The sequence below is a fragment of the Gaeumannomyces tritici genome, assembly GCF_000145635.1.
Source record: "Gaeumannomyces tritici R3-111a-1 unplaced genomic scaffold supercont2.8, whole genome shotgun sequence".
NCBI classification, from domain to species: Eukaryota; Fungi; Ascomycota; class Sordariomycetes; order Magnaporthales; family Magnaporthaceae; genus Gaeumannomyces; species Gaeumannomyces tritici.
The window spans coordinates 513,692-539,909 of NW_008804552.1; the positions used below are offsets into that span (position 1 = coordinate 513,692).

At 58.1% G+C, this 26,218-nt stretch overlaps 13 protein-coding genes across 13 annotated transcripts; 8 read left to right on the top strand and 5 right to left on the bottom strand.

The window, feature by feature from the left end:
- Positions 1-244: 244 nt before the first annotated feature.
- Positions 245-2,557, top strand: GGTG_12299 (C-type cyclin). The gene is made up of 3 exons (XM_009230196.1): positions 245-819; positions 891-1,098; positions 1,178-2,557. The coding sequence occupies exons 1-3, from the start codon at positions 548-550 to the stop codon at positions 2,207-2,209; spliced, it is 1,512 nt and encodes a 503-aa protein (XP_009228460.1). The 5' UTR covers positions 245-547; the 3' UTR covers positions 2,210-2,557.
- Positions 2,558-2,744: 187 nt separating this feature from the next.
- GGTG_12300 (aldo-keto reductase) lies at positions 2,745-5,202 on the top strand. Its single transcript, XM_009230197.1, has 5 exons — positions 2,745-2,918; positions 2,993-3,433; positions 3,506-3,726; positions 3,798-3,944; positions 4,018-5,202. Exons 1-5 carry the CDS (start codon positions 2,880-2,882, stop codon positions 4,037-4,039), a joined length of 870 nt encoding a protein of 289 aa, XP_009228461.1. The 5' UTR covers positions 2,745-2,879; the 3' UTR covers positions 4,040-5,202.
- Positions 4,524-5,415, bottom strand: GGTG_12301 (hypothetical protein; the record flags this gene model as incomplete). Its single annotated transcript, XM_009230198.1, has 2 exons — positions 4,524-4,612; positions 5,154-5,415. 2 exons carry the CDS (start codon positions 5,413-5,415, stop codon positions 4,524-4,526), a joined length of 351 nt encoding a protein of 116 aa, XP_009228462.1.
- On the top strand, positions 5,183-7,663 carry GGTG_12302 (alpha-N-arabinofuranosidase 2). Its single transcript, XM_009230199.1, has one exon. It carries the CDS (start codon positions 5,616-5,618, stop codon positions 7,086-7,088), a length of 1,473 nt encoding a protein of 490 aa, XP_009228463.1. The 5' UTR covers positions 5,183-5,615; the 3' UTR covers positions 7,089-7,663.
- A 779-nt stretch (positions 7,664-8,442) lies between these two features.
- GGTG_12303 (hypothetical protein) lies at positions 8,443-10,190 on the bottom strand (the record flags this gene model as incomplete). The annotated part of the gene is made up of 5 exons (XM_009230200.1): positions 8,443-9,262; positions 9,321-9,399; positions 9,830-9,858; positions 9,922-10,007; positions 10,072-10,190. 5 exons carry the CDS (start codon positions 10,188-10,190, stop codon positions 8,547-8,549), a joined length of 1,029 nt encoding a protein of 342 aa, XP_009228464.1. The 3' UTR covers positions 8,443-8,546.
- Positions 10,191-11,877: 1,687 nt separating this feature from the next.
- Positions 11,878-13,436, top strand: GGTG_12304 (hypothetical protein). Its single transcript, XM_009230201.1, has 4 exons — positions 11,878-12,051; positions 12,167-12,219; positions 12,281-12,449; positions 12,583-13,436. The coding sequence occupies exons 1-4, from the start codon at positions 12,011-12,013 to the stop codon at positions 13,226-13,228; spliced, it is 909 nt and encodes a 302-aa protein (XP_009228465.1). The 5' UTR covers positions 11,878-12,010; the 3' UTR covers positions 13,229-13,436.
- Positions 13,437-14,093: 657 nt separating this feature from the next.
- On the top strand, positions 14,094-15,186 carry GGTG_12305 (palmitoyl-protein thioesterase 1; the record flags this gene model as incomplete). Its single annotated transcript, XM_009230202.1, has 2 exons — positions 14,094-14,232; positions 14,333-15,186. 2 exons carry the CDS (start codon positions 14,094-14,096, stop codon positions 15,184-15,186), a joined length of 993 nt encoding a protein of 330 aa, XP_009228466.1.
- A 431-nt stretch (positions 15,187-15,617) lies between these two features.
- On the top strand, positions 15,618-16,672 carry GGTG_12306 (hypothetical protein; the record flags this gene model as incomplete). The annotated part of the gene is made up of 3 exons (XM_009230203.1): positions 15,618-15,971; positions 16,045-16,122; positions 16,187-16,672. 3 exons carry the CDS (start codon positions 15,618-15,620, stop codon positions 16,670-16,672), a joined length of 918 nt encoding a protein of 305 aa, XP_009228467.1.
- A 264-nt stretch (positions 16,673-16,936) lies between these two features.
- On the top strand, positions 16,937-18,780 carry GGTG_12307 (hypothetical protein). Its single transcript, XM_009230204.1, has 2 exons — positions 16,937-17,240; positions 17,422-18,780. Exons 1-2 carry the CDS (start codon positions 17,110-17,112, stop codon positions 18,200-18,202), a joined length of 912 nt encoding a protein of 303 aa, XP_009228468.1. The 5' UTR covers positions 16,937-17,109; the 3' UTR covers positions 18,203-18,780.
- On the bottom strand, positions 18,265-19,457 carry GGTG_12308 (hypothetical protein). The gene is made up of 3 exons (XM_009230205.1): positions 19,164-19,457; positions 18,696-19,085; positions 18,265-18,605 (listed from the first exon to the last, which is right to left on the bottom strand). The coding sequence occupies exons 1-3, from the start codon at positions 19,237-19,239 to the stop codon at positions 18,520-18,522; spliced, it is 552 nt and encodes a 183-aa protein (XP_009228469.1). The 5' UTR covers positions 19,240-19,457; the 3' UTR covers positions 18,265-18,519.
- A 619-nt stretch (positions 19,458-20,076) lies between these two features.
- Positions 20,077-21,112, bottom strand: GGTG_12309 (hypothetical protein). Its single transcript, XM_009230206.1, has 4 exons — positions 21,021-21,112; positions 20,658-20,838; positions 20,402-20,569; positions 20,077-20,317 (listed from the first exon to the last, which is right to left on the bottom strand). The coding sequence occupies exons 2-4, from the start codon at positions 20,812-20,814 to the stop codon at positions 20,313-20,315; spliced, it is 330 nt and encodes a 109-aa protein (XP_009228470.1). The 5' UTR covers positions 20,815-20,838; positions 21,021-21,112; the 3' UTR covers positions 20,077-20,312.
- A 737-nt stretch (positions 21,113-21,849) lies between these two features.
- Positions 21,850-22,381, top strand: GGTG_12310 (hypothetical protein; the record flags this gene model as incomplete). The annotated part of the gene is made up of 2 exons (XM_009230207.1): positions 21,850-21,857; positions 21,997-22,381. 2 exons carry the CDS (start codon positions 21,850-21,852, stop codon positions 22,379-22,381), a joined length of 393 nt encoding a protein of 130 aa, XP_009228471.1.
- Positions 22,382-22,418: 37 nt separating this feature from the next.
- GGTG_12311 (hypothetical protein) lies at positions 22,419-24,499 on the bottom strand (the record flags this gene model as incomplete). The annotated part of the gene is made up of 4 exons (XM_009230208.1): positions 22,419-22,500; positions 22,839-23,080; positions 23,596-23,618; positions 24,196-24,499. 4 exons carry the CDS (start codon positions 24,497-24,499, stop codon positions 22,419-22,421), a joined length of 651 nt encoding a protein of 216 aa, XP_009228472.1.
- Between the last annotated feature and the right edge of the window lie 1,719 nt (positions 24,500-26,218).

Genomic DNA, 26,218 nt, shown 5'->3' on the forward strand with positions numbered 1-26,218 from the left:
AACACCTCGATGACAGAGCGGAATCAGGGCCTTTCCATCGTGGCAAGAAGATATTTGAGTGTGTAGCTTCGGTTGTTCTAGAAACTGACCAGACTAGCATTGGCGGCAACGGAGTGAGGTCAATTTTAAGTTCCGCGGCGTTCTTGGTGCTGAATTCAGGGACGGATGGGCTGTGCAGTGTGTATCGATAAGTGCACGTCCCCCAGAAATGGGCACCATGATGGAGGCCTGGCGCGCAGCAAAACGCGACAAGGCGCGAAAGCCTGGAGAAAGAAGCAATGCGCAAGGTCCGATTCCGGCAATTCGTCGAAAAAAGTGTGACATAATAAAGCCTTTGTTTGGCTAGCTGGAACGCTGCTATTCCACGATCGCGCCCTTGGAAGCCCGAGCGCCTGCCGCATCCGCGTTTCTTCCCCGACATCCATTGTCGCCTCGGCCACCCATCGACCACCGTCACCCGAGGCTGGCCCCAGCGCGCCCGGCCCACGAGCCCCCCGGCTGCTGTCGGCGCGCCTCGACGACGGCGGCCCTGACTAGGGACGACGAGATGCCACCGCACGCCCCGAGGCTGTCCACGGCCCCGCCGACGGGGCCAGCACGGTCGACGCCGACCGCGACGCCGACGACAGCCGCCGCCGAGGAGCAGCCACCACCGATCCAGGGACCGCACCCGGGCCTGACCTCGGTCCCCAACCAATACTGCATCGAGCAGGAGCTGCGGCGGATGCAAAGAGCGACGGGCTGCGACCAGTCACGCGAGACGAGCTACAGGCTGCAGGGCATCTACCTGATCGATAATGTCCGCCTGGCGCTGCGCCTGTACGTCGGCCACCTCTGCTCCACACGTCGTCGGATGCCTTCCGTTTCCAGATGGTTAACATTCCTGCTAGGCCTGTCAAGACGTTCGATACCGCCTGCATCTACTACCACATGTTCCGGCTATGTTTCAGGGACGCCGAGTACAACTTCCAGGACGCCGCCCTGACGGCCCTCTTCGTCGCATGCAAGGTGGAGGATACGATCAAGAAGTCCAAAGAAATACTATGCGCGGCATACAATTTGAAGACGCCGGACCATCCGACGACACAGGACGACAAGGTATGGCCAAGTCTCGTTTGTTCCTCGTATCGACGACCTTCCGCTGTCCATGCTAACCTGCGGTATCGTCTCCTTCCAGATGTTTGACCAACCGACTAAGATCGTTATCGGTCTCGAAAGACACATCCTGCAGACTATCGGCTTCGACTTCAGAGTACGCTACCCACAAAAATACCTAATAAAGACGATCCGAAAGCTCTTCCCGCCAAAAGAGGGCAGGGAGGTGCTGGAGACGGCATATCCGATGTGCACCGATATATTCAAGACGTTTGCGCCCGTCAAGCAAACAACCTTCACAATGGTCATGGCCATTGTCGAGCTGACGACGCTGCTGATAAGCAAGCACCAGGAGGTGGCCCGGGCGATAGACCTGGTCGCCTACCACACGGACCGCGGCTCCGTCGTGGAGACGATGCTGGACCTGCTGGACCTGTACGCACACTTTGCGCGGCACACCAAGGTCGGCGCGCGCTTCGATATCGACCACTTCATCCAGGTCAAGATCAAGATCAACCAGGAGGTCGAGGCCAACCCGGCGCTGGAGCGCTTCATGCACACGTGCGAGCGCTGCGAGCAGGAGGAGCGGGACGCCGGCCTCGGCGGGGCCATGAGCAACCAGCCGCTGTCGGCCGTCACGCCCGGCTCGGCCACGTCGCCCGCGACGACCGGGTCGGGCGCCGGGGGAGGTGCCCCGAGGAAGAGCGGCGCGCGGGGCCAGGAGGGGACGCTGCGGTTCTCGTTCGACGCCGAGGCGGTCCGGAAGGAGAAGGAGGCCGTGGCGAAGCACTTTGCCGAGGAGTTTGAAGAGTACGAGGTCGAGCTGGAGGAGGAGGTACGGGAGTCGTCGCACCATGGGCAGAACAGCAACAGCAACAGCAACAACAACAGTAACAGCGGCAGCCACCGAAGCAACCGCAACGGTCACAGCCACGGCCACGGGCCTCCGGCGAGGGGGCACGGTTCGAGGAGGGAACGCGCCGACGACCATCGGGATTCCGGTTGGCCATATCCGCGTGGCCGGCGTGGTGGGGGTGGCGGCGGGCACGACAGGCACAAGGGCCGTAAAGGCGGCGGCGGAGGTGGAGGGGGAGGGAGAGGAGGGTACTACTGAAGGGGTGTATCATGTCGATTTTGTATCATCACCATCACTTGTGGCCTTTTATCAACGCACAGCCGGTTATTCGTTACTCTTTGTTGAATGGAACACTTTGGCATCCTCCTGCGGCTGCACGATCGGTTTTTTAAAGGATGGCTAAGAGGAGGGAGCTGTGCCAAGGTGGGAAGTGGTGATGAGGATGAATTCCAATGTGCCCGTGAAGAGGTGAATGGGCAGAACACGCCAAGTTTTCAGCGACATCTATCACACTGTACATCATAAACAATCTCAATTCCAGCTGCTATTTCTGGATATTCTACTAAACAGATGGCTTCGGCTCCAATGACCAACCCAAGGCCCGCGGAAGGATAATTATTGGGCATTGGCCTGGTCCAGGCGCCGCGGTTAGACGAGGTAGAAATTAACTTTGCCGCCGGTCGCAGCGGTCGAGAGCTGGTGCCTGCCTGTCCAATGCCGGGGTCTTGATTAGCGTCGATCAAGGACGGCATGACGCAATTCTTGCATCCAGCCATGTCTGCTGGTGGGGTGAGCTCCCGTTGGGATGCAAGGAGCTGTCAAAGGAGCACGAATATTTCCGAAAACCCTCAAATCGCCGACCAAAACGTCTTAAGAAGAAGGAATAAACGATACCCCTCTTTGAAAGCCAGACTCTGCATTTCCAGCCATGTCGTCTACGGCCAACGTTTTGGCACAAAAAGTCAAAGTCAGTCGAGCCCAACCCCCAAAGAACATACCGCACACCATCTTGGCTGACCAGGGCTACAATACGCCATGCAGCTGGCGACGGGGGCCACCATCCCCCAGGTTCAGCTTGGGCTGTACATGATGTCCCGCACCGAAGCCTCGCAGTCGGTCCGGTGGGCGCTCGAGGCGGGGTATCGGGGCTTCGACTGCGCCCAGATGTACCGCAACGAGCGCGAGGCCGGCAAGGCCATCGCCGACTACCTCGCGTCGCCGTCGTCCGGCGCCGGCGGGCCGACCCGCGAGGACGTCTTCTACACCACCAAGCTCGCCAGTAACAGCACCTCGTACGACGCCGTGCGCAGGTCCATCCGCAAGTCTGTCGACGTCTGCGGCCTGGGATACGTGGACCTGTTCCTCCTGCACAGCCCATACGGCGGCAGGGAGGCCCGCCTGACCAGCTGGAAGGCGGTCGAGGACGCCATCGACGAGGGTGAGGTCAAGATGGGTGGTGTCAGCAACTATGGCGTGCAACATGTGAGTGCATGGCTGGCCGTATCGCCGAGGCTCACGTTTTCTTGCTGATCACGTCGTGTTTTCCGCCTTTAGATCGAAGAGCTGATGAGCTCAAGCCCGCGCCACCAGCCTGTGGTGAACCAGATCGAGGTCCACCCTTTCAACACCCAGGTCGCCATCAGAGAAACATGTGCAAAGCACAACATCATCATCGAGGCATATGCGCCTCTTGCGCGCGCCATGAAGATGAACGATAAAACTCTGGTTTCGCTGTCCAAGAAGTACTCGTGCACTGTCGCTCAGCTGCTTGTGAGGTGAGATGCGAATTCATGTACATGAAAGACACCGATACGCGCTACTCACATCGATACCTATCCGCGAACAGATGGTCACTACAGAACGACTTTGTCACTCTTCCCAAGAGTTCGAGCCAGGACCGCATCATCCAGAATGCCGACGTTGGGGGATTTGAGATTTCCAAGGAGGATGTGGAAGTTATGAGCGGACTACATGAAGGACTGGTGACGGACTGGTAGGCGGGATAAACCCCCAGACGTTTTTTCTTTTCTTTTCAGATTTGGATCTGTACTGACATGAATACCCAGGGATCCGACGAATGCCCCTTGATTCGGCACGTGGGCAGGTAGGAGCCAAAGATATGAGCCCTCATGCCAAGAATCCGATATATGTCATAGCAGTCGCATACCTACCGGCTACATCAAGTCCAAATCTGCCGAGGGCCGACGTGGAATGCCAGCCGAAAGCCCCGGGATACCACATGGTAACATGCGGTGTCGTCATGTTCAGGAACGTGGTGGGATAGAACCCCATCCGCTACGTGTCGGCTATGCGTCAAGGTTACAACAGAAGGTTGACTGCCCGCTACCCCGCATCAATGGGTGTCATTGCGGGCTTGTTTTCTCCGCCTCTTCTGCCAGTTCGGTTGCAGCGACAGGCGGCAAAGCACACCAACCCTCACCGTCGCCGGGTTGATTACGGGCGAGATTCCCCCATCACACGTGTCGATTTGGGAAGGTCTTTGCTTTAACCTTGGACTTTTGGTTAATTGCTACCTGGAATCTCCAAAATATCCCCGCGGGCCCACCTGACTTTATGCGCCATCAGATGATCGATAAACGACGTCGATGCGTGTATCCACCGCTGATATTAACCCATAGAGCACGGCAGGGCTTGTAGACTCTATGGGGATATTACCAGAAGAGAAAGCCATTGCTTTGGCGGTCGGACACTGCCCACCGAACCGATGCAACACCCCGCCGTTGCTGGATTTCAGGCGCATGACGGCGGCAAAAGCAGACGGTGTTGGCGTGAGTCGCGGTTGGCAAGCCGTCGGAGACGATGGGGCTTGCCTCCTCTCGCCCAGCGCGAGGCGATGAGGTCTGTGTGGGCATCGACGGCTGAGCGGAAATTGCGGACGGTCAAGAGCCGCCCACGGCTGCGGTGGAATGATGTTGCTTTCATCCGAGGCGGTCTGCGCCAAGCCCGAACCGACCACGACGAGCAAACGGGCCCGATGCGCGACCGCTCAACAAGGCGTGGCACACGGAGACAAACGCGCAGACTCGCCATCGCCTTGCCCAGGAGTCCTTTTGCCGCTACTGCCGCGCCGCTGTGGCTCATTGTCGGGGTTCGAGGGGCCGAACTAGGGCATGGCCCAGACAGCAGACGGCGCGCTGACAAGACGCGACAGGTCTATTTTTCGCCCATTTTGGTTTCACACCTGTCGGGTGCCTGACAGGCAGCCCCAGGAACCCTTGCACCGCCGCCCCGTTCTGATGGGCCGATCTCCTTTGGGCAGGTGGCCCGGGGGATGAAGGCTCCTGTGAGTGGTGCGCATGCTGTCCGCCCCCCACCCGCTGGTTTCGGCTCCCCACAGCCAGGGTGCCTTGTGGGGTGTGCCTCGGTGCCCAGGGGCCCAGCACGACAGGGTTCCTGACATGATTCCCACGGCAGTCTCGCAGAGCCGCCAGGTACGGCGCCATGGCTGGCTCCTGTCTCTGGCGTCGAAACAAACTTATTTAAAGAACAGTCCGGCCAGGGGCAAACATGGGACTATGGATAAATAGTACGCGCCCCTAACGGTGTCTAAAAAAAAAAAGTCGACCGTACTTCTCATCGTCCGCGTCGACTTGTCCACCTAACCTAATAATACGAGCCGATACGCGAGCCGCGCGAACTGACCATGTATTCTTTCAAGGACGTCCTCCGGGGCGCCTCTATGGCCGCTGTCGCCCTGCTGACGACGCTTGGCCAGGCGCAGGACGCCGGAAGCCAGCTGTCGATCCGCTCGCCGCCCGTCAACTACACCAACGTGCTGATTCCCCAGCGCGCCGACCCCCACATCGTCAAGCACACGGACGGCAACTACTACTTCACCGCCACTGTACCCGAGTACAACAAGGTCATTGTGCGTCAGGCCACCACCATCCAGGGGCTGGCCACCGCCCGCGAGGTTGTCGTCTTCGACCGCGCAAAGTCCAAGGCCGGCGTCGGCTTCGTCTGGGCTCCCGAGCTGCATCTGATCGATGGCAAGTGGCACATCTACTTCGCCCTCGGCCGTCAGGCCCCCTTCGACATCCGCATGTTCGTCATCGCGGCCGACGGCCCCAACCCCACCACGGCCACGTGGTCCGAGAAGGGATTCATCACGACCGACTTCGACACCTTCTCGCTCGACGCCACCACCTTTGCCGTCGGCGGCACCCGCTACCTTTGCTGGGCTCAGGCCGACCCGAGGTTCGAGAACGGCGCCGGAACCAGCCTGTTCCTGGCCCCCATGATCGACGCCGTCACCATCCAGAAGCCCGCCATCGTCATCTCGCGCCCCGACCAGCCCTTTGAGCGCATCGGCTTCCTGGTCAACGAGGGCGCCTACGTCATGGAGCGCAACGGCAAGCTCTTCCTGACCTACTCGGCCAGCGCCACCGACTCCAACTACGCCATGGGCCTGCTCACGGCCGACGTCAAGGCAAACCTGATGGATCCTAAGAGCTGGGTCAAGAACAAGGGCCCCATCTTCAAGACCAACGACGCCACCAAGGGCTTCGGCCCAGGCCACAGCGCCTTCACCGTGTCCGAGGACGGCAAGTCGGACGTGCTCGTTTACCACGCGCGCAACTTCAAGGACATCAAGGGCGACCCGCTCAACGACCCTAACCGCGCCACCCGCGTCCAGAAGCTGTACTGGCGCCAGAACGGCACCCCCGACTTTGGCGTCCCCGTCGCCGAGGGCCCCCACCCCATGCGCCTGCGCAACGCCGCCGACCAGAACCTGTACATCCACCACGAGGGCGTCGGTAAGGCCGTCACCCTGGACGGCACGGGCGCGGTCCAGGACACGCAGTTCCGGGTCCTGTCCCCCGGCCTCGATGGCTCCGACGGCACCGTCAGCTTCGAGTCGGCCAGCAACCCCGGCACCTTCCTCCGCGTCATGGGCACCGGCCTCCAGCTCGTGGCCCAGAGGGGCGCCGACGCAAACTTCTCCCAGGAGGCCTCGTTCCGCCAGGTCACCGGCCTCGCCGACCGCGCGGGCGTCTCGTTCGAGTCGGTCTCGGCGCCCGAGCGCTTCATCCACGGCGGCGTCAACGGCCCCGCCCAGGTCAGCTTCGTCTCGGGCACTGCCCAGGAGCGCCAGTCCACCTTCTTCTTTGAGTAAGGGGCGGACGCCGTTTGATGGGGCTGGGACAGGTTGTAGGAAAAGAAAGAAAAGAAAAGAAAAGGGCCAGGGAGAGATTGCAAAACAGGGCAAGCACGGCAGCAGCAGCGGGAAGCAACATGTCAGTCACGAGGTCAACGAATCGTGTGGGCGCGGACGCATCATCATCAAACAAAACAAAACAAAACACACATATCAACATCTCGACGGGGTTCGAAATGCAAAGCGTGCCAGGACGCACCAGGCACCGCCGGCAGGATCGCGCGCACAAAGAAAGACAAAGCAATCAACCTGTACTTCTACTCGCCCTGGACACACGACGAGCAAGTGCTGCAAGGCTTCTCTCGCAAGGCGCTGGGTTTGTACCTTTTTTGTTTCTAGTTTTTTTTGGTGTGTAAGATACCTTCTTCTCGAGTTCGCAGGGGTTCATTTGTATATAGTTAATCGTAATCTGGCCCCTGACGACTCTGTTTATTGATGACTTTTTTTTCCTGTTCATCTTGTCTATACTGTTCAAATTCAAACCGTCAAAAGTGCTCCTGATTTTCCTGGGTTTCCCGTCCTAATTCTTGAATCTGATCTTGACCTGTCTGCCTTATGTCGACATCTTTCAGGCGTGATAAAACTTTGTCAATTTTGCGCGAACCAGGGGTGCCAGGGGCCAGAAATAGAGCAAGATCCCAGAGAGGGACCCTGATCTTCCACCCTCCTGCCGTCGTGGAATCGGCTTTCTGTCGTTTTTTCTCTCCTCTCGTGGATGGAGGATTGGTTGGGTGGGGTCTGCCCGCGATGGCGCAATCTTCCGAGCCCAAGGGAATGAGGGAATCCCTACGAGGGCGGCCAGGTCTTTGTATCCCCCCTCTGGTCTTCTTGGTCACGGGCGATAGTTAGCCGTTACAACAGCTCCCAGAATCAGGACGGGTTGTCAACAGGGTAGAAGGCGTGGTTTAAAACCCTCACAGCCTGCCTCCGCGGGTGAGGGACTAGGAAACTTCAAGCTGGCTAGCCGCTTCGGTCGTAATAGCCACTCAGAAGCACAGCGTTGCTAACTACTAGCCTACATTTATCTAAAAAAAAATATGGCTATGTAAATTCATTTGTAGCCTCCTCACAGAAGGCGCCTGGATTATTCCATCCCGTCCCAGAACTCCTATATACATGTCCTCCTCTATATAGATATAATCGCACTACCACTCAAGTCTCCCAACGTCTCAATCCGTCAACGTTAGAAGAAACCACAGAATTCAAGTCCCTGTCGTATTAGACATACGTCGCAATATCTCGTTGATCCGTCCGGGCTTCCACGAGCCGGCTGAGGGGCTGCAAACTCCCCATCAGCCATCAGCCAGTATTCCAAACCGCCAATGCAAAGATCATCATAAGCTTTCGTCATGTCTGCTGTTGTCACTCCCAGCTGGGATCATAGCAACTGTCTCCCTTTGAAGTTTCGATTGGGACTCATACATTATTTGCCGGTCCCAAAGGCCAGCTCGGCGGGTCGCCGGCCTCGGCCCTGTCCACGGGCGCCGGCTCTCTCATTATGCACTCTTGGCTGCTGTATCTGCCCTGATGCAAGCTGGGAGATGTTAGGTGGCTCCCGGCGTTGCTTATGCCGCTGTACCGGACTGCTGAGGGCCCGCTTCCATCCCCGCCATCCCATCCGCCGCCGCCATCACCGCCCAGCGTGGCCGCGGGAACGGCCCCGCGAGGCTGCATCACCGAGACCTCGGCGGCCGGCGTGGGTCTCATCTCCTCCCCGGGCAAGCCGTCTAGGGTGACGTCGGTGTGTTGTTGCTTGCGCTCCTCCCGCCTCCGGAGCAGCTCGGGCAGCTTGGAGGCGCCCATGTTTTGGCTGTTGGTCTCGCGGCCGCCGTGGCGCCGCCACCGCGAAAAGATGGGCTTGAGGCCCGGCACTGAGGCGCATATGACGGCCACGGTCGTCTCGATCATGGTCCACAGGTTCACCGGCAGTGCGTCGCGGAACTTGTCGTCCGAGAGGTTGTAGAGGAGGATTGTGTGCAGGCGGATGCACGAGGCCGCCACTGCAAAGGCGCCAACGCCGAAGATGGCAAATAGCGCAGCTTTCTCGCGGTTCGGGCGGCGGATATTTTTGAGTGTGTGCATTGGTAGCAGAAGGATCCATATGTCGGTAAGGATGTGGAAGCCCGGGGCAGCTGTTGTCCTGCTATCAGATGATGACTGGCCAAGCGATGATGTCAGAGGTATACGCACCGTAAAAGAAGGCGCTGTTGTTTATGCACGTTCCTTGCACAGTACCGGTGACATCCCAAATCTTCTCCATCGGCTGGCACTGGAATAAAAGGATTATAAAGCATATAAGAAAGAAGATTGCGTGTGTAGCAATGGTCCCGATACACAGATACCGGAATTTGTTCGCAACCGCTATGTGTCGCCGCGATCCTCGAGTTAGCTTCGAGACGGAGGGGCAGATGCGAAGGAAAAGGTGCATGGAAAATGGAGTCGCAATACCGAATCTGAGGTAAGTGAAGCAGATGCTCATTTTGATGCAGGCCAGCGTGGCTGAGTAGATTATCTGGATCGCCAAAGCCGTCTGCACACAGTGAGGTAGTTAGAATCGTGGCCCCTGATCGCGCATGGCGTCTCGTTTCGGCATTACGCGGACCCATCGGCGGCGGTGACTTGCCTTGAGGAAGTTGACCATGTTGACAGGCGTGAGTTTCGACCTGGGAAACCCCATATGATCGTTTTTTACAACAAACATTCCTACCATATAACCAAATATCCCCACCTGCAAGAGCTATTGTTAGAGGTTCTCTTGCTCTCTGGGAGCGGGGGATCGGACTATGCATACCATAGCTGCGATGAGAAAATAGTCGTCCGGTCCAGGCATTCTGATTAGGATGAATCGGCCTATGCATCGGAGGAAGACCGCGATGGCTAGCAGAACGGATGAAGTCTCTATGTTAATATTGCAGGTGTGATCTCTGGGGTGCGCATTTACACATAGCCGCTTGGGGAGAAAGTCGTGTGGCGCTCACCGGCGAGGGCGGCCAAGCCACAGGAAACAATAAAGAAAGCATCCTGTCGTCCTTGATAGTCATACCCACTGGAGACGTCCATGGTAAGCAACCGACAAAAAGATGGAGATAGAAGAAAAAGGTTGCAATGGAATATGGAAACGTGCAGCGACCGCTTGTCGGCCAAGGGATGGGACGAGAGCAGCTGTATATCTCCAGGTGCCCTCCGAATGCTGAACACGGTGATCCAGAAGCTTTGATACATTATGAGTGTCATGTAGGGGCTAACAAAAACACCAGCCCCTTGTGGAGAATGCGCGAGTTCCCACTACTAAAACATAATCCCTGTATTACATGTCGTGAGAGTGGTGCTTTGGGGGCAACCGAAGTCGGGAGGAGACCACAAGCGGTCTTCGCTATGATTTGTCAATAAAAACACGCTTTGTTTTGGAGAAAATTGCCGAGCAGAAGGAAAAGGGCAGGTGCGCCAAGCCAATAGAAGGCCAAAAACGAGTATCGCTCCCTTGGAGGGCGAGTTGACGGGTGGGCTCTGAAGAAGCCATGATTCAGACCTGGCAGTACCGCTCAGCGAGATTCAAGAAGGTGCCCTGGGCTGGTGAGCCCGCGACGGATCCAGGTGAGCATAGACCTCGCGAAAAAGGCCCGCCAGCTACCCTACGGCGCTTCCGCCCCTAAATCGCGGCGGGCCAAGCCGAGAGATGTTACCAGAATGGAGACCTGCCAAGTTCCGCGCTAGCAGTCTTTCAGGTTTATACCGGCGAAGTAGCCACATGCGGCTCTTTCGGAACCCCTGTCCTGCAGGAAGAGGTCCGAGTACCACAGCCACGGTGGGGTGTCAGTGGGTGTTCAGGGCAGGCCAGTGGGGAGGGAACCGGAGTGGAAATCAGGTTTGTGATCGACTTCCCCAGGCGCCCAGGAAAACGAATTAGAAACCCAATCGGTAACGGGGAGTGATGCCATCGGCAATGCAGATGGACGAGGAGGGTTTCCATATCGTAAGAAATGGGGTTAACTGCAGGAGGGTCACGCCACCATTCAGAGATGCTGTACCCGCGCCCTAAGGCCAACACCCGGCAGCCATGAGCAACGTTCCGTGCCGTACATTCCAATGCCATGCCGACCTTGACCTTGACGACCTTGACATTGACGACCTTGACATTGACGACCTATACACCTTGCTAGGCGGCGAGGGTATTGTCAATGGCCAGGCCTGATGAGCACTAACTCGTCGACGTAGTGGTGCAGGGCGCGGTAAGTTCTACCGAGTAGGTAATTCTGCCATCAGGCAAAAAAAAAAAAAGCAAGTCTAGCTCTCGGTGAACGGCAGACTGGTCCCGCAAGGTGAGCTGGATGAGGTTGTGGCGGGTCAGTTTTGGTATCCGCAGTGGAGAATGAATGGCGTGAAGTGCGGTGCGTGCTTTCCCAAGGAGCCAATCGCGATCTTTATACGAGATGGAGTCGGCAAGCCCGTGCAAGCCTTTGAACGGCTTGATTATGGGATGAAGCTCAGAGAAGTCCCACGAGCACTGCCCGACGAGCGCGGAAAACGCCATCGGCTCCTTAGCCGGATTCAAGGCTGGGTCTGCATGACGAAATCGTGCGGGCGCCAATCTCCGATGGGGACCGTGTTGTTGGCTGGGTCCGGGCCCAACTGGAGGTGTTTGGTTGTGGGGTAGGATGGAGGCTGACGAACCATCACGTGTAAACAAGCTGCCTGCCTCTCATCCCCATCAAGATTTTCCACCCAACCAGCTCCACTCAGGCCGAGGCTCGATTGGGGTGCAGCATTTTGGTGGCTGATCACCGACAGAGAGGGCAATTCTGCTGCGGCTTTAGCATCCATTTGCAACAAGAAACAGAAAAGGCCACCAAGCCCCAACAACTGCTCTCGCCGGCTTGAAAATGTCACCGAAGCCAGGCCAGAAGACGGTGCTGGTCACCGGGTAAGTCACTGTCCGCGATGCCCCTCATCAGCTCACGTTGCGGACCCATTGGCCATCAAGGGAGCACTCCATCGCGCTAGCTGCCAATTACTGACTGGATTTGCGGCTAACATAGCTGCACTCCTGGCGGCATTGGTCACGCCGTCGCTCTCGAGTACCACAAGCAAGGTAGGTATGGGCTCTCATGGCCAAGGGCAGATATCGGAACAGAAACTGATTGCCCGATCAGGCCTCTATGTCATCGCCACTGCCCGCCGCCCCGAAGCTCTCAAGGAGCTCACCGATAAGGGCTTAGCCGCTGTGGCCCTCGAGGTGACCGATGCGGACAGCATCGCGGCTTGCAAGGACGAGGTCGCCAAGCTCACCGGCGGCAAGCTTGACATCCTTGTCAACAATGCGTGAGTGACCCAAGCCACCGGGCCACCCGTTTTCCTCGTCTTCCCCACCCGTTTCATCCCTAGCCGTGCTTGCCTGCCGTCTTATCGTCTCCCTCGCTGACCCATCTTGACCCATACCGCTGGGAGCACATAGCGGGCGGTCACACACGATCCCCGCCACCGACATTGACCTGCCCGACGTGCGGCAGACGTTCGAAACCAATGTATTTTCCGTCATGGCCATGGTGCAGGCCTTTGCGCCACTCCTGATCGCGGCCCGGGGGCTTATCGTCAACATCGCCTCGCTCTCGTCCGTGACACCCTACGTCTTCGGCGCCGTCTACTGCGCCACCAAGGGTGCCGTTGTCGCCTACTCGCGGACGCTGCGGCAGGAGTTGCGTCCCTTTGGCGTCCGCGTCATGATCGTCATGGCTGGCACCGTCCGGTCCAACGCGGCCGCCCAGAAAATGCGTAGCCTGCCCGCCGACAGCATCTACCAGCGCATCAGGGACGTCTTCGAGTGGCGCCTCAACTACTCCCAGAACAACAACACCGAGGACACCCCAACCTTTGCGCGCAAGCTCGTCCGCAGCTCGCTCCGGCCCGAGTTCCCCATGATTCTGCGCAGCTGGCTCGGCAGGCCCGACTGGTTTTGGGCCGGCGGTCAGGCAGGCACCTTCTGGATCGGCAGCTACTTCGGGGAGTGGCTCATCGACATGGTCTGCTGGCGGAAGTTCAAGCTGGGTAGGCTCGAAGCTATTCTGAAGAAGGAGACTTCGGAAGCCAAGAAACTCAAGTGAGGCATTACATCCGGGCTAGTTGTTGCGTGAGGAAACGCTGCCGACATCCTTGGTAGGTTTCAATGTTCATAGGTGGTGCTGATATCATGCCATGTCGGAATGCCATAGGGAGAACAAGATAGACCTTGGAATCAAATGAATACCTCCGCAAGTCAGGTACCATGGTGAACGGCTTAAGTATATGTATTGGTACCATCGGAGCTAGCTATCATTGGCCGCAGCACCCAAGGACAGGCACCAACGCCACGCTGCGGTATGAGCGTTGAAGCCTTGATGTCCTGTTAGCAAAACAAGCAGAGGACGGAGGTGATTTCGGTGCAGCGATGGAAGAGATGTGAGCTTCAGTGGAGTTTCGGTTTCATAGGAGGGTGAGCTCCTCAATCCCGTCTTGAAACATTTTGGAATGGGATTTTATCATCATATGCTCAGGGCGGTCGCGCAATGCATGAAATGCGCTTGGGGTTGCTTACCACGATGTCGAAAGAGTTCTGTTTGTGGTCGAGAAGACTACAGAACAACCATTCCAGACACTAGGCCAGCTGCGAGCCCGCGGGTTGGTGGACAAAGATAACCCAAAAACGCCTCGATTGGGATCTGGGATGAAGCACAACGAAGAGTCGACGGGGAAGGGAAGGAAACAAAAACAAAAAAATTGAGCTGAGCTCTGGGAAGACGAATCGCAGGCCGGGAGGATTACGTAACGCCGGCCAACGGTTCAAATTGACCCCCCAACGCCAGTCCCCACCTGGGCCCAGGCAGCTGCAGTCTGTCTCCATCCTCATCCTCCACATCGTGGAACCTCCTACCCCAGACCAAGATCCAACTTGAACAGCATTGATTGCAGTCCAAGTCTCATCCCGTCAAAATGACCTTCTCCCGGCAAGCCAAGCTCTTCCTCACCCTCGGGTCCCTGGCGGCCTCGACTCTTGCTCTGCCGTGGTCTCAGAAGCTGCTGGGCAGCGATGAGGATGACGACACGCCTTTGCCTGTGGTCGTCTGGCACGGTACGTCTCCAATACACCCGCTTAACATGGCATATGCATACAATGTGGCCTTTGGTATGGCGGGGTCCAGGCTAACGCGTTATTCTTCGTCTGCCGACAGGCCTGGGCGACAACTACGCCGCCGACGGTCTCAAGGAGGTCGGGCACCTCATCGAAGCCGCAAACCCGGGCACGCTCGTCTACTTCATCCGCATGGACGACAGCTCGTCGCAGGACCGCAGCGCCACCTTCCTCGGCAACCTGACGGAGCAGGTGCAGAAGGCGTGCGACGACATCTCCGCGCACCCGATCCTGTCGACGGCGCCCGCCATCGACGCGCTCGGCTTCAGCCAGGGCGGCCAGTTCCTCCGCGCCTACGTCGAGCGCTGCAACGCGCCGCCCGTGCGCAGCCTGGTGACGTTCGGCTCGCAGCACAACGGCATCGTCGACTTCAAGGCCTGCAGCGCCACTGACTTCTTCTGCAAGGGCGCCATGTCGCTGTTGCGCGGCAACACCTTCTCGCAGTTCGTCCAGAGCCGCCTGGTCCCCGCCCAGTACTTCCGCGACCCGGCCGCCAACTTCGACCGCTACCTCGAGGCGAGCAACTTCCTAGCCGACATCAACAACGAGCGCGTACTCAAGAACCAGACGTACCGGGACAACATCATCAAGCTCGTCAACTTTGCCATGTTCATCTTTGAGGAGGACACCACCGTCATCCCCAAGGAGACGGCCTGGTTCGAGGAGGTTAACGGCACCGAGGTTGTCCCGCTGCGCGCCAGGGACCTCTACCGTGAGGACTGGATCGGCTTACGCGAGCTCGACCGCAAGGGCGGGCTCAAGTTCAGGACCGCGCCTGGTGAGCACATGCGCCTCGAGGGAGAGCTGCTCGTCGAGACCTTCCGCGAGTTCTTTGGCCCCTTGGGCAAGAAGTTTGAGTCCGACCAGGACAGCGAGCGCGAGGTTGAACTCTAGATTGCTCCACACATATCTTTTTGTGTTTGTATGATTTTGGTCCCCGTATGCGTGTCGCCGACCAGGTTCGGGCTCCCCTTTTCGCTAGTGGGATTTTCAGGTCGCCGATGTGCTGTGCTGTGCCTTAGTCTGGCAGGCTTGGGCCTTCGGATCCGATCTCGCACTTGCTGACCGGTTGGGGGCGCAGTGATGGCTCGGCGACTTTCTGCAGGCCTGATGTGGCTCGGAGACTTTTATGGTATCGCCGGCGACTTTTCCCGCTGCGATCTTCGTCGGGCACTTTTTCTCTTTGGCGGAGGCCTTGTATTATAAGAAACACTCGTTGGCTTTTCTTTTCGTTTCTGCTTTTAGACAGGAAATTGGACAACATAACTGTCAGGATACACACAGCGAATTGATATACCGAAATTCCACCATTCACATCGATGACCATGGGTGACGCCAAGTTCGCAGCTGCATATGCCAATCACCAGGCTAAGAGGAATCATGCCGAGAAATGGCAGGTCATTATCGACGCGACCAACATGACCACCCAGCCCCTTGCGTCCCAGCTTCTTGGACAGATGGGGCTCGACAGCACCCGGGACAAGCCCTTCAAGCTCCTGGACCACGCATGCGGAGCAGGTGTGGTGGGACATCTCCTGCGCACCTCCATCGCACCAGAGGTCCTCGAGAAGAGCAGCGTCCTGTCCGCAGACATGGCCCCCGGAATGGTCGAGCTCGTGAAGGACAGACAGATCAGGGAGGGCTGGATCAATTCCGAAGCCCGAGTCCTCGACGCACAGGTATGCGGATCTGATTGACACGCCCTGGCGTCTTGGATATTGACGAAAGGGCTGGCACCCTCGCCTTTGGTAGAAAGCGGACTTGCCAGATGCGAGTTTCAGCCACATCACAGTCGGCATGGCGCTGCACATCACCCCGGAGCCCCAGCTTGTTCTAAAAGGCAAGTACATAAGACGAAGAACCTACACCAGGGCTCCCCTCACGTTCAAACCAGGCTGCTGACACCCCCGGGGGCGCAGACTGCGTCCGCCTGCTCCAGCCCGGCGGGGTCGTGGGTCTCTCGACGCCGATGGGCGCCATGGGCGGGCACATGCGCGACCTGCGCGACGCCTTCGCGAGCTTCCCCTTCGACGCGCCCTTCCCGGACCCGTTCCCGACGCAGCTGCACGGCGTGGGCCGCTGGGACGACGCCAACTGGGTCGCGCGCAACCTGACGGACGAGCACGGGCTCGTCGGCGTCCGCGCCGAGCTGCACGCGCACCTGGCGCGCTACGAGAGCGGCGCCGAGTACGCCCGGCTCTTTAGCCCGTTTTTGCCCGTGCTCCTCGACGGCTGGTGGCCCGAGGACACGCGCAGGGCGCACCCGCTCGACGAGGTGCTGGGCCTGGTGGCAGCGTTCATGGACGACAAGTACGGGGGCCGGCCGTGGTACTCGGAGTTTTATGCCCTTGTGGCGACCGGGCAGAAGAAGTCTGAGTAGTACGTTGGAGGGAGTTTCTGTTTGGCTGTTGCTGTTTTGTTTCGTTTCCCAGAGCTGCCGCTGTTTCTTTCCATAGATGATGTCAGCCGAGTTATGGAGCTCCGCGAGCAAATGCAGAAATTCGGGTGACAAGGGTCGACCATCTTACCCCTGCGTCACTCGCTTCGGGCGAAATCATGACAGGGGTCCAGTGCACCGGCTCCACACGTGACTGCAAGCCACGAACGCGTTTTCAGATCCGCGACCGCATCCGGCTCGCTGTCTCGCTTCCCCATTCACTGACCCTTGTCCAGCCCTGAGCCACTCCTTTTTAGGGCGGTATTTACTCTCTTACCCATGCGCAAGAGCCCCCAGCATCCATTGGACTGGCGGATCATGTGCCTGCCCCCATAATCGCCTACCGGACTTTTCTATCCTCGGGTTACACGGGGCATAGGATGGCTCCGATGGCGTGGCTCTCGCTGGGCCTGCTGGCCCTGTCGCCCATCGCCGTCCAGGGTGCTGCCCAGACGAGCACGTCGTACCTTTACGGCTCGCCCATTGGTGTTGAGTGCCTCAACAGGAGCTCGTGAGTCTGCTTCCCCTCTTCTGTCGGCTCCTTCGCCGCACGAGCAAGCTTTAAGCAATGGGCATGCGCGATGACCGCTCTGCATCTGTCGTCCACGGACCACTACGACAGAATGAGCACAGACGGAGACATTGTAGCGAAGACTGACGACGACATACCCAATGCCCCGCCCCCGCCGCAGAGAAACCGGCGAGCACATCGAGCTGGCGAACCACGAGCTGCAATGGATCCCATTCCCGACTTGCAACGAGACGGACAAGCCGCTCGAGTTCCGCTACGGCGTCGAGACGGAGCTCAACTGCACCATCCCCATGATCACCGACCCCTTCTTCCACCTGCTCGAGTTCTACATACACGCCGACGCGCCCCTCGCCTGCCGGCTGCCGGCGCGGCCGCCGGCGCACGTCGAGACGATCGGCGAGGACCCGCCGCAGCAGGAGTACGTGCCGCTCGTCTTCGCGCTCGCCGGCACGCTGCAGCTCAGCCACCTGCACATCAGCACGCACCTCAACGTGCTGCTGCACAGCACGCCCAAGCACCACATCCACAAGCGCGACAGCGGCGTGCTCGACTCGGGCGCCGCCTACAGCACGTCGCCGCTCAGCCACATGGCAGGCTCGCACACGCGCAGGCTCGTCATCGGCGACCCGCTGCCGCTCAGCTTCAGCGTCCGCTGGTTCCCGACCCCGGCCCTGCCCAAGACGGAGGGCACGGTGGAGTGGCAGGGCATGGGCGGCCACGTCTACGCTAGCACCGTCTTCTACGGGCTCGTGTCGTTCCTGGCCGGCGTCACGTGCAGCTGCATGTACTTTTATGGCTATGTGCTGCCGCGCCGCCTGCGCGGCCGCACGCTTGGCGGGGCGACGCCGCTGGGGTTCGGTGTCGTGCCCGGCGGCGGCGGTGGCGGTATCAGCCTCGGCAACGGCTGGGGCATGGCGCCGACGAAGCGAGCGATCGACTGATGGCGTTTTTTTTTGTATGTTGCTAATGCGCGGTATCTCGTGATTTATCTCAAGTACGGGTCCTTTAGAATGTCGTTTGTACCACTACGCGATGATTTGAAGACTGGGTCGGATGCACGGAATGCTTCTCGTATGGCTTTATTTGATGGCCTTTGGTAGGTCATGGCTGGAGTTTTCAGGATCCGGTGTGCATGTGCTACGCACGATATTATGGAACTTTCTAGATCTAGCAGCGCCACGGATTTGCTCTTTAGATTCCCGAGGTTTCCGCATGGCATATCGAGCTTTGTGACCGACACTGCTCGCATAGGCATCAATCACTTGGTCTTCCTCTCGGTCCCAGCGGCCGAAGCGACCAGACGAGTCCGCAGACGGAAGAACATGTCGACGGCCATGATGGAAGCTGCGATTCCCCTTGTTAGTCATGGTTTGCCCGGAGGACCAACGCAAGAGGTAGGCAGGATGGAGGGAGGGCAGGCAGGCAACCACTCACGAATAAGCAGCCAGGGCCCGTACAGCTGGAACCAAATGACCTGCTTCTGCTGCAGCGAGTAGACGGCGTCGTCCCAGTATGCCACGTCGTGGACGCACACGAGCGTCGTGAAGGCGACCTCGAGCGCGTACACGAAGAAGAGCATCTCGTCGCCGTGGCTCGTGCCGCCTCCGCCTCCGAGCAGGTAGACGCCGTACACGGCCGTCGGCAGCTGAAGGGCCATCTCGACGAGGCTGAACAGGCGCGTCCAGGGCCGGCCGGGCAGCTCCCACTGCACGATGGGGTCGTTGTACGTGGCGACGTAGTGGTCGTGCAGCCGCTTGAGCGCGTGCAGCGGGCTGCCCTCGGCCTCGTAGAGGGACGGGGGGTAGAACTGCAGGGCGTCGACGACTGTTTGTTGCGTTGGTGGTGTTAGTTAGGGGGTGGTGTTTCATGTTCGCTGTGAGTGAATCGGGACTGGGCACATACGGAAGATGACCAGGAGCTGCAGGACGAACCACGCGAGCCACACCTTGTCCACCCAGGGCTTGGGTTTGTATGCCATTTTGTCAAGTTTGGCGGTTGGAGATTTATGATCCGGTTTAAAACTTCCTGTGGCTGAGAATCAAGCGTTGTTCCCGTCGTCGTTCACTGTTCACCGCGTGAAGCCTGTGATGCGAGCTGAGCCCAATTTGCAATGCGTGGTCTGTGCCCGACCAGGGGTGCGTCTACCCTAACCCATATATGCCGATTTTCCCTGAGCTCTTAAGTGGCGCGCCGCCCTTGGGACTACAACAGCCACGAAAGGTACAATAGCATAACGAACGAAGACGGAAATTGAAAAAGGCTACAATGCCCGGAATCTAGGAGAGATGTAACAGCTCGACATACAGGGGCTCCGGTCCGGGCGCGCAATCGGAACCAGACGCAAACACCGTGCCTGGCATTATTGATGTCTTTGTCCGCTGCCCCGCGGCTCCCGACTCCGCCTGGACATGCTCCCGGGCGGACACATCCCCATCCGTCGCATTGTCCGCGCTCTATTCGATTGTGGGAACCAATTCGTTGGATACACCGAGGCTGCTTCACTATGGATCTGGTTGACGTGTCCTCCCAGGTCGATGTCAACGTGGAGGGTACTGATAGCGCCGGCTTTCTCAATGAAGCGCTGGGAAGGTCGAGCTGGGACCCCCTTCGACGTCATACCCGATCACCGAGCTCCTTCCCCGCCCCGCTTCTCGCTCGATTCCCGCCGACGTGCTTCAGTGCCTCACAACCGGCAGCGCTAGCCAATGCAGAATGCAGCCATACTACACAAGTTTACAGGGCGGTCGAATCACAGCATCGGGTTGCTTCATCCATCTGCAGTAGCGCATCGCCCTCTGGTTGGTTTGATCATGTGTCAATTGCATCTACCTCGGATCCCATTCTGGAGGGACTATGAGAGAAATCGCCCAAAAAAAAAATCATCAAGGACGGCAGAGAAGTATGGGGCTCGAAACTTTAAGGCACCCAGGACTACCGGCATCCCGAGTCGTGCTCAGTCCCATGTCTCAAAGCCCGGCCCGCACCCGTGCTTGCTCTCGTGCGACTCCAAAAGAAAAAAGATCGAGCTTAGTGTTGCGGCAGGTTTTAAACTTAGTCTGGTTGGGGAGGGGTAAAATCATTAGTGTCTGGTCTTGTGAATGTCTTTGTGTGATGGACATGCTTCTCCAATGGGCACTTACTGAAGCAGAACTCGCCGCCGTTGTTGCCGATGCGCTCGGCCAGGTTGATGTCGCGCCAGTGGTAGTTGCCCTCGTTGTCCTGGAGGCAGGCGCGGAGGACGGGGACCTGGTCGTCACCCTCAAGGTTGAAGGTGATGGGCTCGTCGGGGTGGGCGGTGTAGGCAAAGTCTAAACGGCGCAGCGAGGGTCGAGGTCAGTTCCATGCCTAGGCAACATGCCGGGAAGAGTCGGGGATTGTCCCGCCAGGTTCACGTACTTTCGCCACCCCACTCGAAGCAGCCGTTGTTGTTGCCAATGCAGCTGTTCAGGTCAATCTCGCAGTGGATCTCCTCCCCGTCGGGGTTGCTGAGCATGGCCTTGAGGGTCGAGCGGTCCTCGACGCGGATGCTGGTGGCGGAGCCGTGGAAAGACATTTTGTCGGCGGTGTGGTTGTGGTTCTTTGTTGTTTTGTCAGCTGGCCTGTGAAGAGAACGAGTAGAAGGCGAGGATGGGCTATGGAGAGCGGGGTGCTTGACCACTCCGTAGGAAGTCAAACGTGCGAGTAGGCAAGGAAGATCTGGCGTGGATAGCTAGAGGATATTAGGGTATCAGGGTATGGAGAGCCGACGACGGGACTTACGGGTTGGATATGATGGTGAAGAGTTGGGTTTGGAAGTGGTGGGCAGGTTGAGTTTGGCAGGACAGGCGGGGAGGTTGACGGTGTGGGCAGACTCCCTCTTTATATATATCACGGGCAGCCTATTCACTCGCATGCACCACCTCACGCCTGATATACCTCACGCTAGGGGGCTCCACTCGCTGCTCCCGTAGGCCTCCGACCTGGGAGGGGTATGACACAAGGAGGAGGGTACGGATGACGGGCGCCTGCCTCTCTTGGTCGGGCGTTTGAGAGCAGTGCCGCCTCGCCTGAAGATGGGGCCAGCTCGGATGGGGGTTTGCTGTGCCATGATCCGCGCCAAGCCGCGCGTGCAGCACACAGTCACGGTAGCGTGTACGTACGCCGCCGTGCCAGCAGCCCCCGGGAGGAAGGTACCATGGACGCCGGCCTCCCTGCTTTGCTGCATTGAAATCCATGGAAGCGCAAACGTGACGGGCATGGAGCATGTTGATCTGGCCGCTTGCACATCTGGCCATTCCCGCCCCAACCCGTGTTAGCGCCAAACCAAAGCTTGGAGCTACGTGATTTGTTTGGTAGCCGGGAGCCGTGGCAGCTCAGCTACATCCAAGCAGAAACAAGAGAAAGGTTGACCCTTGGATCAATTCGGGGAGTTCTGGCCAGCTTGTGCTACTGCCAGACGGGCTGATGTAACGTATGGGGCCTTTGGTGCTTTGGTAATTAAGGAGTCCCGTTTCTACCGTTCCACAGCGAATCGTTCGTCTTGGGCCAGACGCCGTATTCCATACAAGGACGAGGGGTTGAGCTCTCCCCGCCAAAAGCCGAGTGGGACATGGTGGGGTAGCTGTTTTTCCGTTTTGGGAAAGTTAAGCCCCTGAATTGCGGCTTTTAATCAGGGACTTGGGCCGCCTTGTTGGACGGGCTTTCCTCCATCCCAGGCCACTTGACACGATTCACGCCACTTCCGTGCTTGGGGCAGCTCAACCTCGGGTAGCCTAGCGGCAGAGAAGGCGCAGTCGTTGGAAGGTGCATGGGAGGATGAGACCAAACCTGAATCTTATCGACTGGCCACCCGTCATGCAGGCCGCGTAATCCATCCCTCCCCTCCCTCGCCCTTCACGAGCTTCGACTGGCTGCCTCCAAACGGCAGCAACGCCCGCCTCTCCGTCCCGCCAGGGCAACCCCCAACCCCCATGCCATGCCCCTCCCTCTCCCCACCCATCCGGGCCAACACACGCCCCAGTTCCAGCCGCTTCCGCCACCAGTCTGGTCTCGGTGGAACGAGCCAGAGCGGGTCGACGCGGGCGGTCCACCTGCTACCGGGCGAGACGCTGCTCCCAGCTGCTGCTCCCATCCATCACTAATTCGCATTCCCGGCGGCAACATCCCCAAGATGGCCGATCACCCGTGACCCTTCCAAGGCTCTTGGCGCGCATCGCTTGCCTGCCTTGGCGACGACTCGTTTCCAAAGGATTCGATGGCTCTGTTGTTGCCGCCGTCGGGTTAGCAAATGTGTTCCGTCATCCGCCGGGCGGCACGGCTACCCCTATTCCTCGGTCGAGGGGGCCAAGGGACGGCAAAACACTGGCCACTCGTGGCCGTCCAGAGCTGCATATCACGATGTACAAGCTTCATTGTCCCCATCTCGATCCATGTGTACCACCCCGCTCGCCTTGCCCTGCAGCCTTTTGGCCCCGCCGCGACGGGGTTCGTGGTCTCCGAGGGGAGAGACGGGGGGCAATTATCGCCGTCGCCAAGGCCCTGGACAACACACACGTACATGCTCAACTCTCCGCTGCCCCGCGCCCCTGTTGTACCGACGCGAAACAAACATCATCACGCTCCAGCTCTATCCCGCCTCTTAGTGCGACCAGTTCCTCCTTGGTGTACTTCTCATAGAACCACATGTCGAAGCTCGTTTCCCGCTCCCATGGAGATGTTTCCATCTCCTCCTCTAGTACTATGATCCTCTCCTCAACTGACTCCCGCGCTGCCTCCCACATTCCCTGGCTGATCTGCAAATCGATAGTACGGAAGGTTTGGACCTCGATGTCCCGGCTATCCTGCGCCTCCTTCAGAGCTCAAAGTGATCGGAGGGTCTCGCGAGTCTTGTTCGCTTGTCTCTGCTTCAGCGCTCGGAGCACTTTGGTGAGCACAGTAATGTCGTATTTGATAGCCCTGTTGTGGCAGGCTATGAACAAGTCGACAAATGCGGCAACATTCGCCTGGTCTGGTTCACGCATATTCCCCCGATGAATGGGGTCCAGTAGAACTGCCCCGACAAAATCGTCACAGGGGCTGTTCTCACAATCATCCCGCCTCTGCTCAACGTCCAGGTCTATGGCGTCTCTGGTCTTGGCCCTGAAGAATTGTATGGCCTCGGTGGACCATTTGGTTGCGGCGTCGTGGAGTAGATTCCGTCAATTTTTGGTTGGACGCATGTTGCCGGTCCTAGCTCTAGCCTAGATGGATGCAGATGCGATAGCAATGTTTTCAGCGAATATTGCCCTCATGAGGGGGACCTCGTCCCAATCGTCTTTCGCATCGACATCAGCTCCAGTCTCTAGCAACACCAAACCACGATGGATAGACACCTACTACCTAGGTATGATTCAAGGTTAAATGGTGAGTATTTCTGACTGACTTGCTGGCTCCTGTGTGCCTGAGGATCGGTGCCCAGTATTGTAAAAGAAACTCGATGATGGCTATGTTGAAGGACTCTATTGCTATCTGATGGATGTTTCACGAGAGTTAGAGAGTCAATAACGCGCGGGATTTAGGCAGAAGTTTGAGGGGTCTGGTACCTCTATGATGGTTTGTTCGCCATGCCATGCGAATAAGTCAGATGGATAGTAAATCTCTCCCATGCGGCTCAACTGTTGAAAGTGTTCTGGCTTGCCATGCTGGGTAAAATGGAATACCCCAGAGCGCGGTGGGAGGACTCTCCCGTGGCTGAAATGAACTTTCGACCCCAAGCCCGTCAAACTGGAGGCAGAGGCGCTGATTGACAGGATACCCGTGTAGAGCCAAGTTAGGAGAAGGTATTGAACTTCTATCGGGGAGGAATACCCCTCCCGCACGCAGCTGGGAATGTTACACTTGGCGACGCGGGACGTGTGCGAAACCCGCAGGGCTCCCAGGCTTTTCTGGAGCCCAGAAAATCCCCAGACGCTCGTACGTATTCCGTCACGGTGGCACTTGCACCGGCAGTCGGAGGGGCAGATGCCCAAGGGGGTGACTTGAGGCTGGCCGACATCAGCTGTGGTGCCGTTTGCTGGGGAGGGCAAGGCGGCAGTGCTGCTGTCCGGGGTCATGGCCTCTGCTGATTGCTGCGGTCCCGGGTTTTGATCAGGGGCCAGGGAAAGTGGCAGATCGTCAGGCTTTGCCTCCAGATCACCCACGGCGACTGGAACCTCGGGGAGAGGTCGTATAAGGCCGGTGATGGCTAAGCTGATGGCATTATGCAGTCCTTCGTTGAACATCCTATCGGCGGCTCAAACCAGCATTGATAAGCCTTTATCTCGTAACCTGATAGAAGAGCTGGCAGAGGATCTCACCGATGGAGAAAGTGAGAATGTGCCAGCTGCAGTACAATCTGCAGATTTTCCCTTGTGCCCCTGGTCCGGCTGTAAAGCCGGGGCAACTGTGGGCGCATTCAGAGCCAGCGCAGAGCCTGGTGTTCGGGCACCATCTTGTCCTTTTGCTGCATGCGGGTAGAGACGCACATTTGTCGCCGAATTTCTCAAGACCAACGTCGTATCTTTCAGGTCCTCCTCTCCCGCCCGAAGCATGGCGACCACATCATCGGGAAGGCGCTTTGAGAGCAAGTGTGTGATGTCGTGGATTTGCTGACAGGTCGCCCTCAGCTCTCAACCTATAGAATTCAACACGGGCCGTTTAAGCTTAGCTTGAACATGACCGACGGTAGAGACCGCACTTGGGACCCCGTAGATCTACTTATCTCCTTGAGGAGCTTTGACAGTTCGTCCTTTATTCCTGCGACGGATCGTATCGCAGCGACTACCTTTGGGGTGGCGGCGAGTGCCTGGGCGATCCCGGCGATGCCCGCGACGCCACCAACGACTTCCATCTTGCGTTAGATACGTGGGTCGCCGCGTGTGCTGTTGCTTCCGGAGAGAGGAATGCCGGATGAAGGCAGCCTGAAAGTGGCACCATTTTAAGAGAGCGACAGACCAAAGGCTTGTGTAGATTGCCTGGTAGGGCTGGCTGAGAGCCTGACCGATGGCATGCACATGGCCAGTCCCTGGCAGGCGACTGCGCCACCTTGGCCTACATAGGGGCATGGAGTAGGAAATAAAGGATGGGCAAAAAGGAATGGTCTCCCTGAACCCCTCTCAATGGATTCAGCGGGAGACAAGATACAGACCCTAGGGCGTATGCATATCGGCAGATTGCCGAGAGTTGCCACGCCGCATATGTTGTCTGACTTTGTTTCCTTCTATCTCTATCGCTAGAACGGCACGCCAATCCAAACTCCCATATGCCGAAAGTATCCGGCCATTTCTTATTCAAATGCGGTCGAGGGTGCAGGCTGTTCAAGGTGACAACGGTACTGGAACTGATCTAGACTGCACACCGAGCCTGCCGCCAAGGACCATATATTTTAGCGACAGGCAAGGCCAAAGGAGAGGCCTGTGGATGTAAAAGAGTGTAGTGCGGTCCCGGAAACTGTGAGGCGATTGAGGGTGAGGAGCAAGAAAGAAACGAGACAACGACACAGCGTCAAGGCTGCCTTTTATATCGAGCCGGACCAGCTCAACACTGCCATATTCCCGTTGATGATATCTGCTGTCGGTTGCATTGCCTCCATCTTCACCGTCTCTCCACGTCGCATAGCCTGTGGCAAAAAACAACCACAAGAAAAAAAGGCCCCCTGGCAAACACAGGCGACGGCTAAGTTCCTGCCTCGCCCCGCGGATACTGTGTAAACACGGGGTAGGATATCTTAAGTGGCCGGGGCCACCATCCGTTTCCCAGGCTGAGATGCCGCCATGGGCGCAACCCAAGCTTCGCGTGCCATGGATTCCTGGAAATGGCGTTCGGGCAGCTAGGGCCACAACCCTGGCTGCTACCCCGTCTGTCAGTGTCAGATGGCCCGATGAGATAGGCACCGTCCTGTCAAAATACGGCGCAATCAGAACACCTTCTCCACTTGCGTTCCTTACATGCATCTTCCCCCC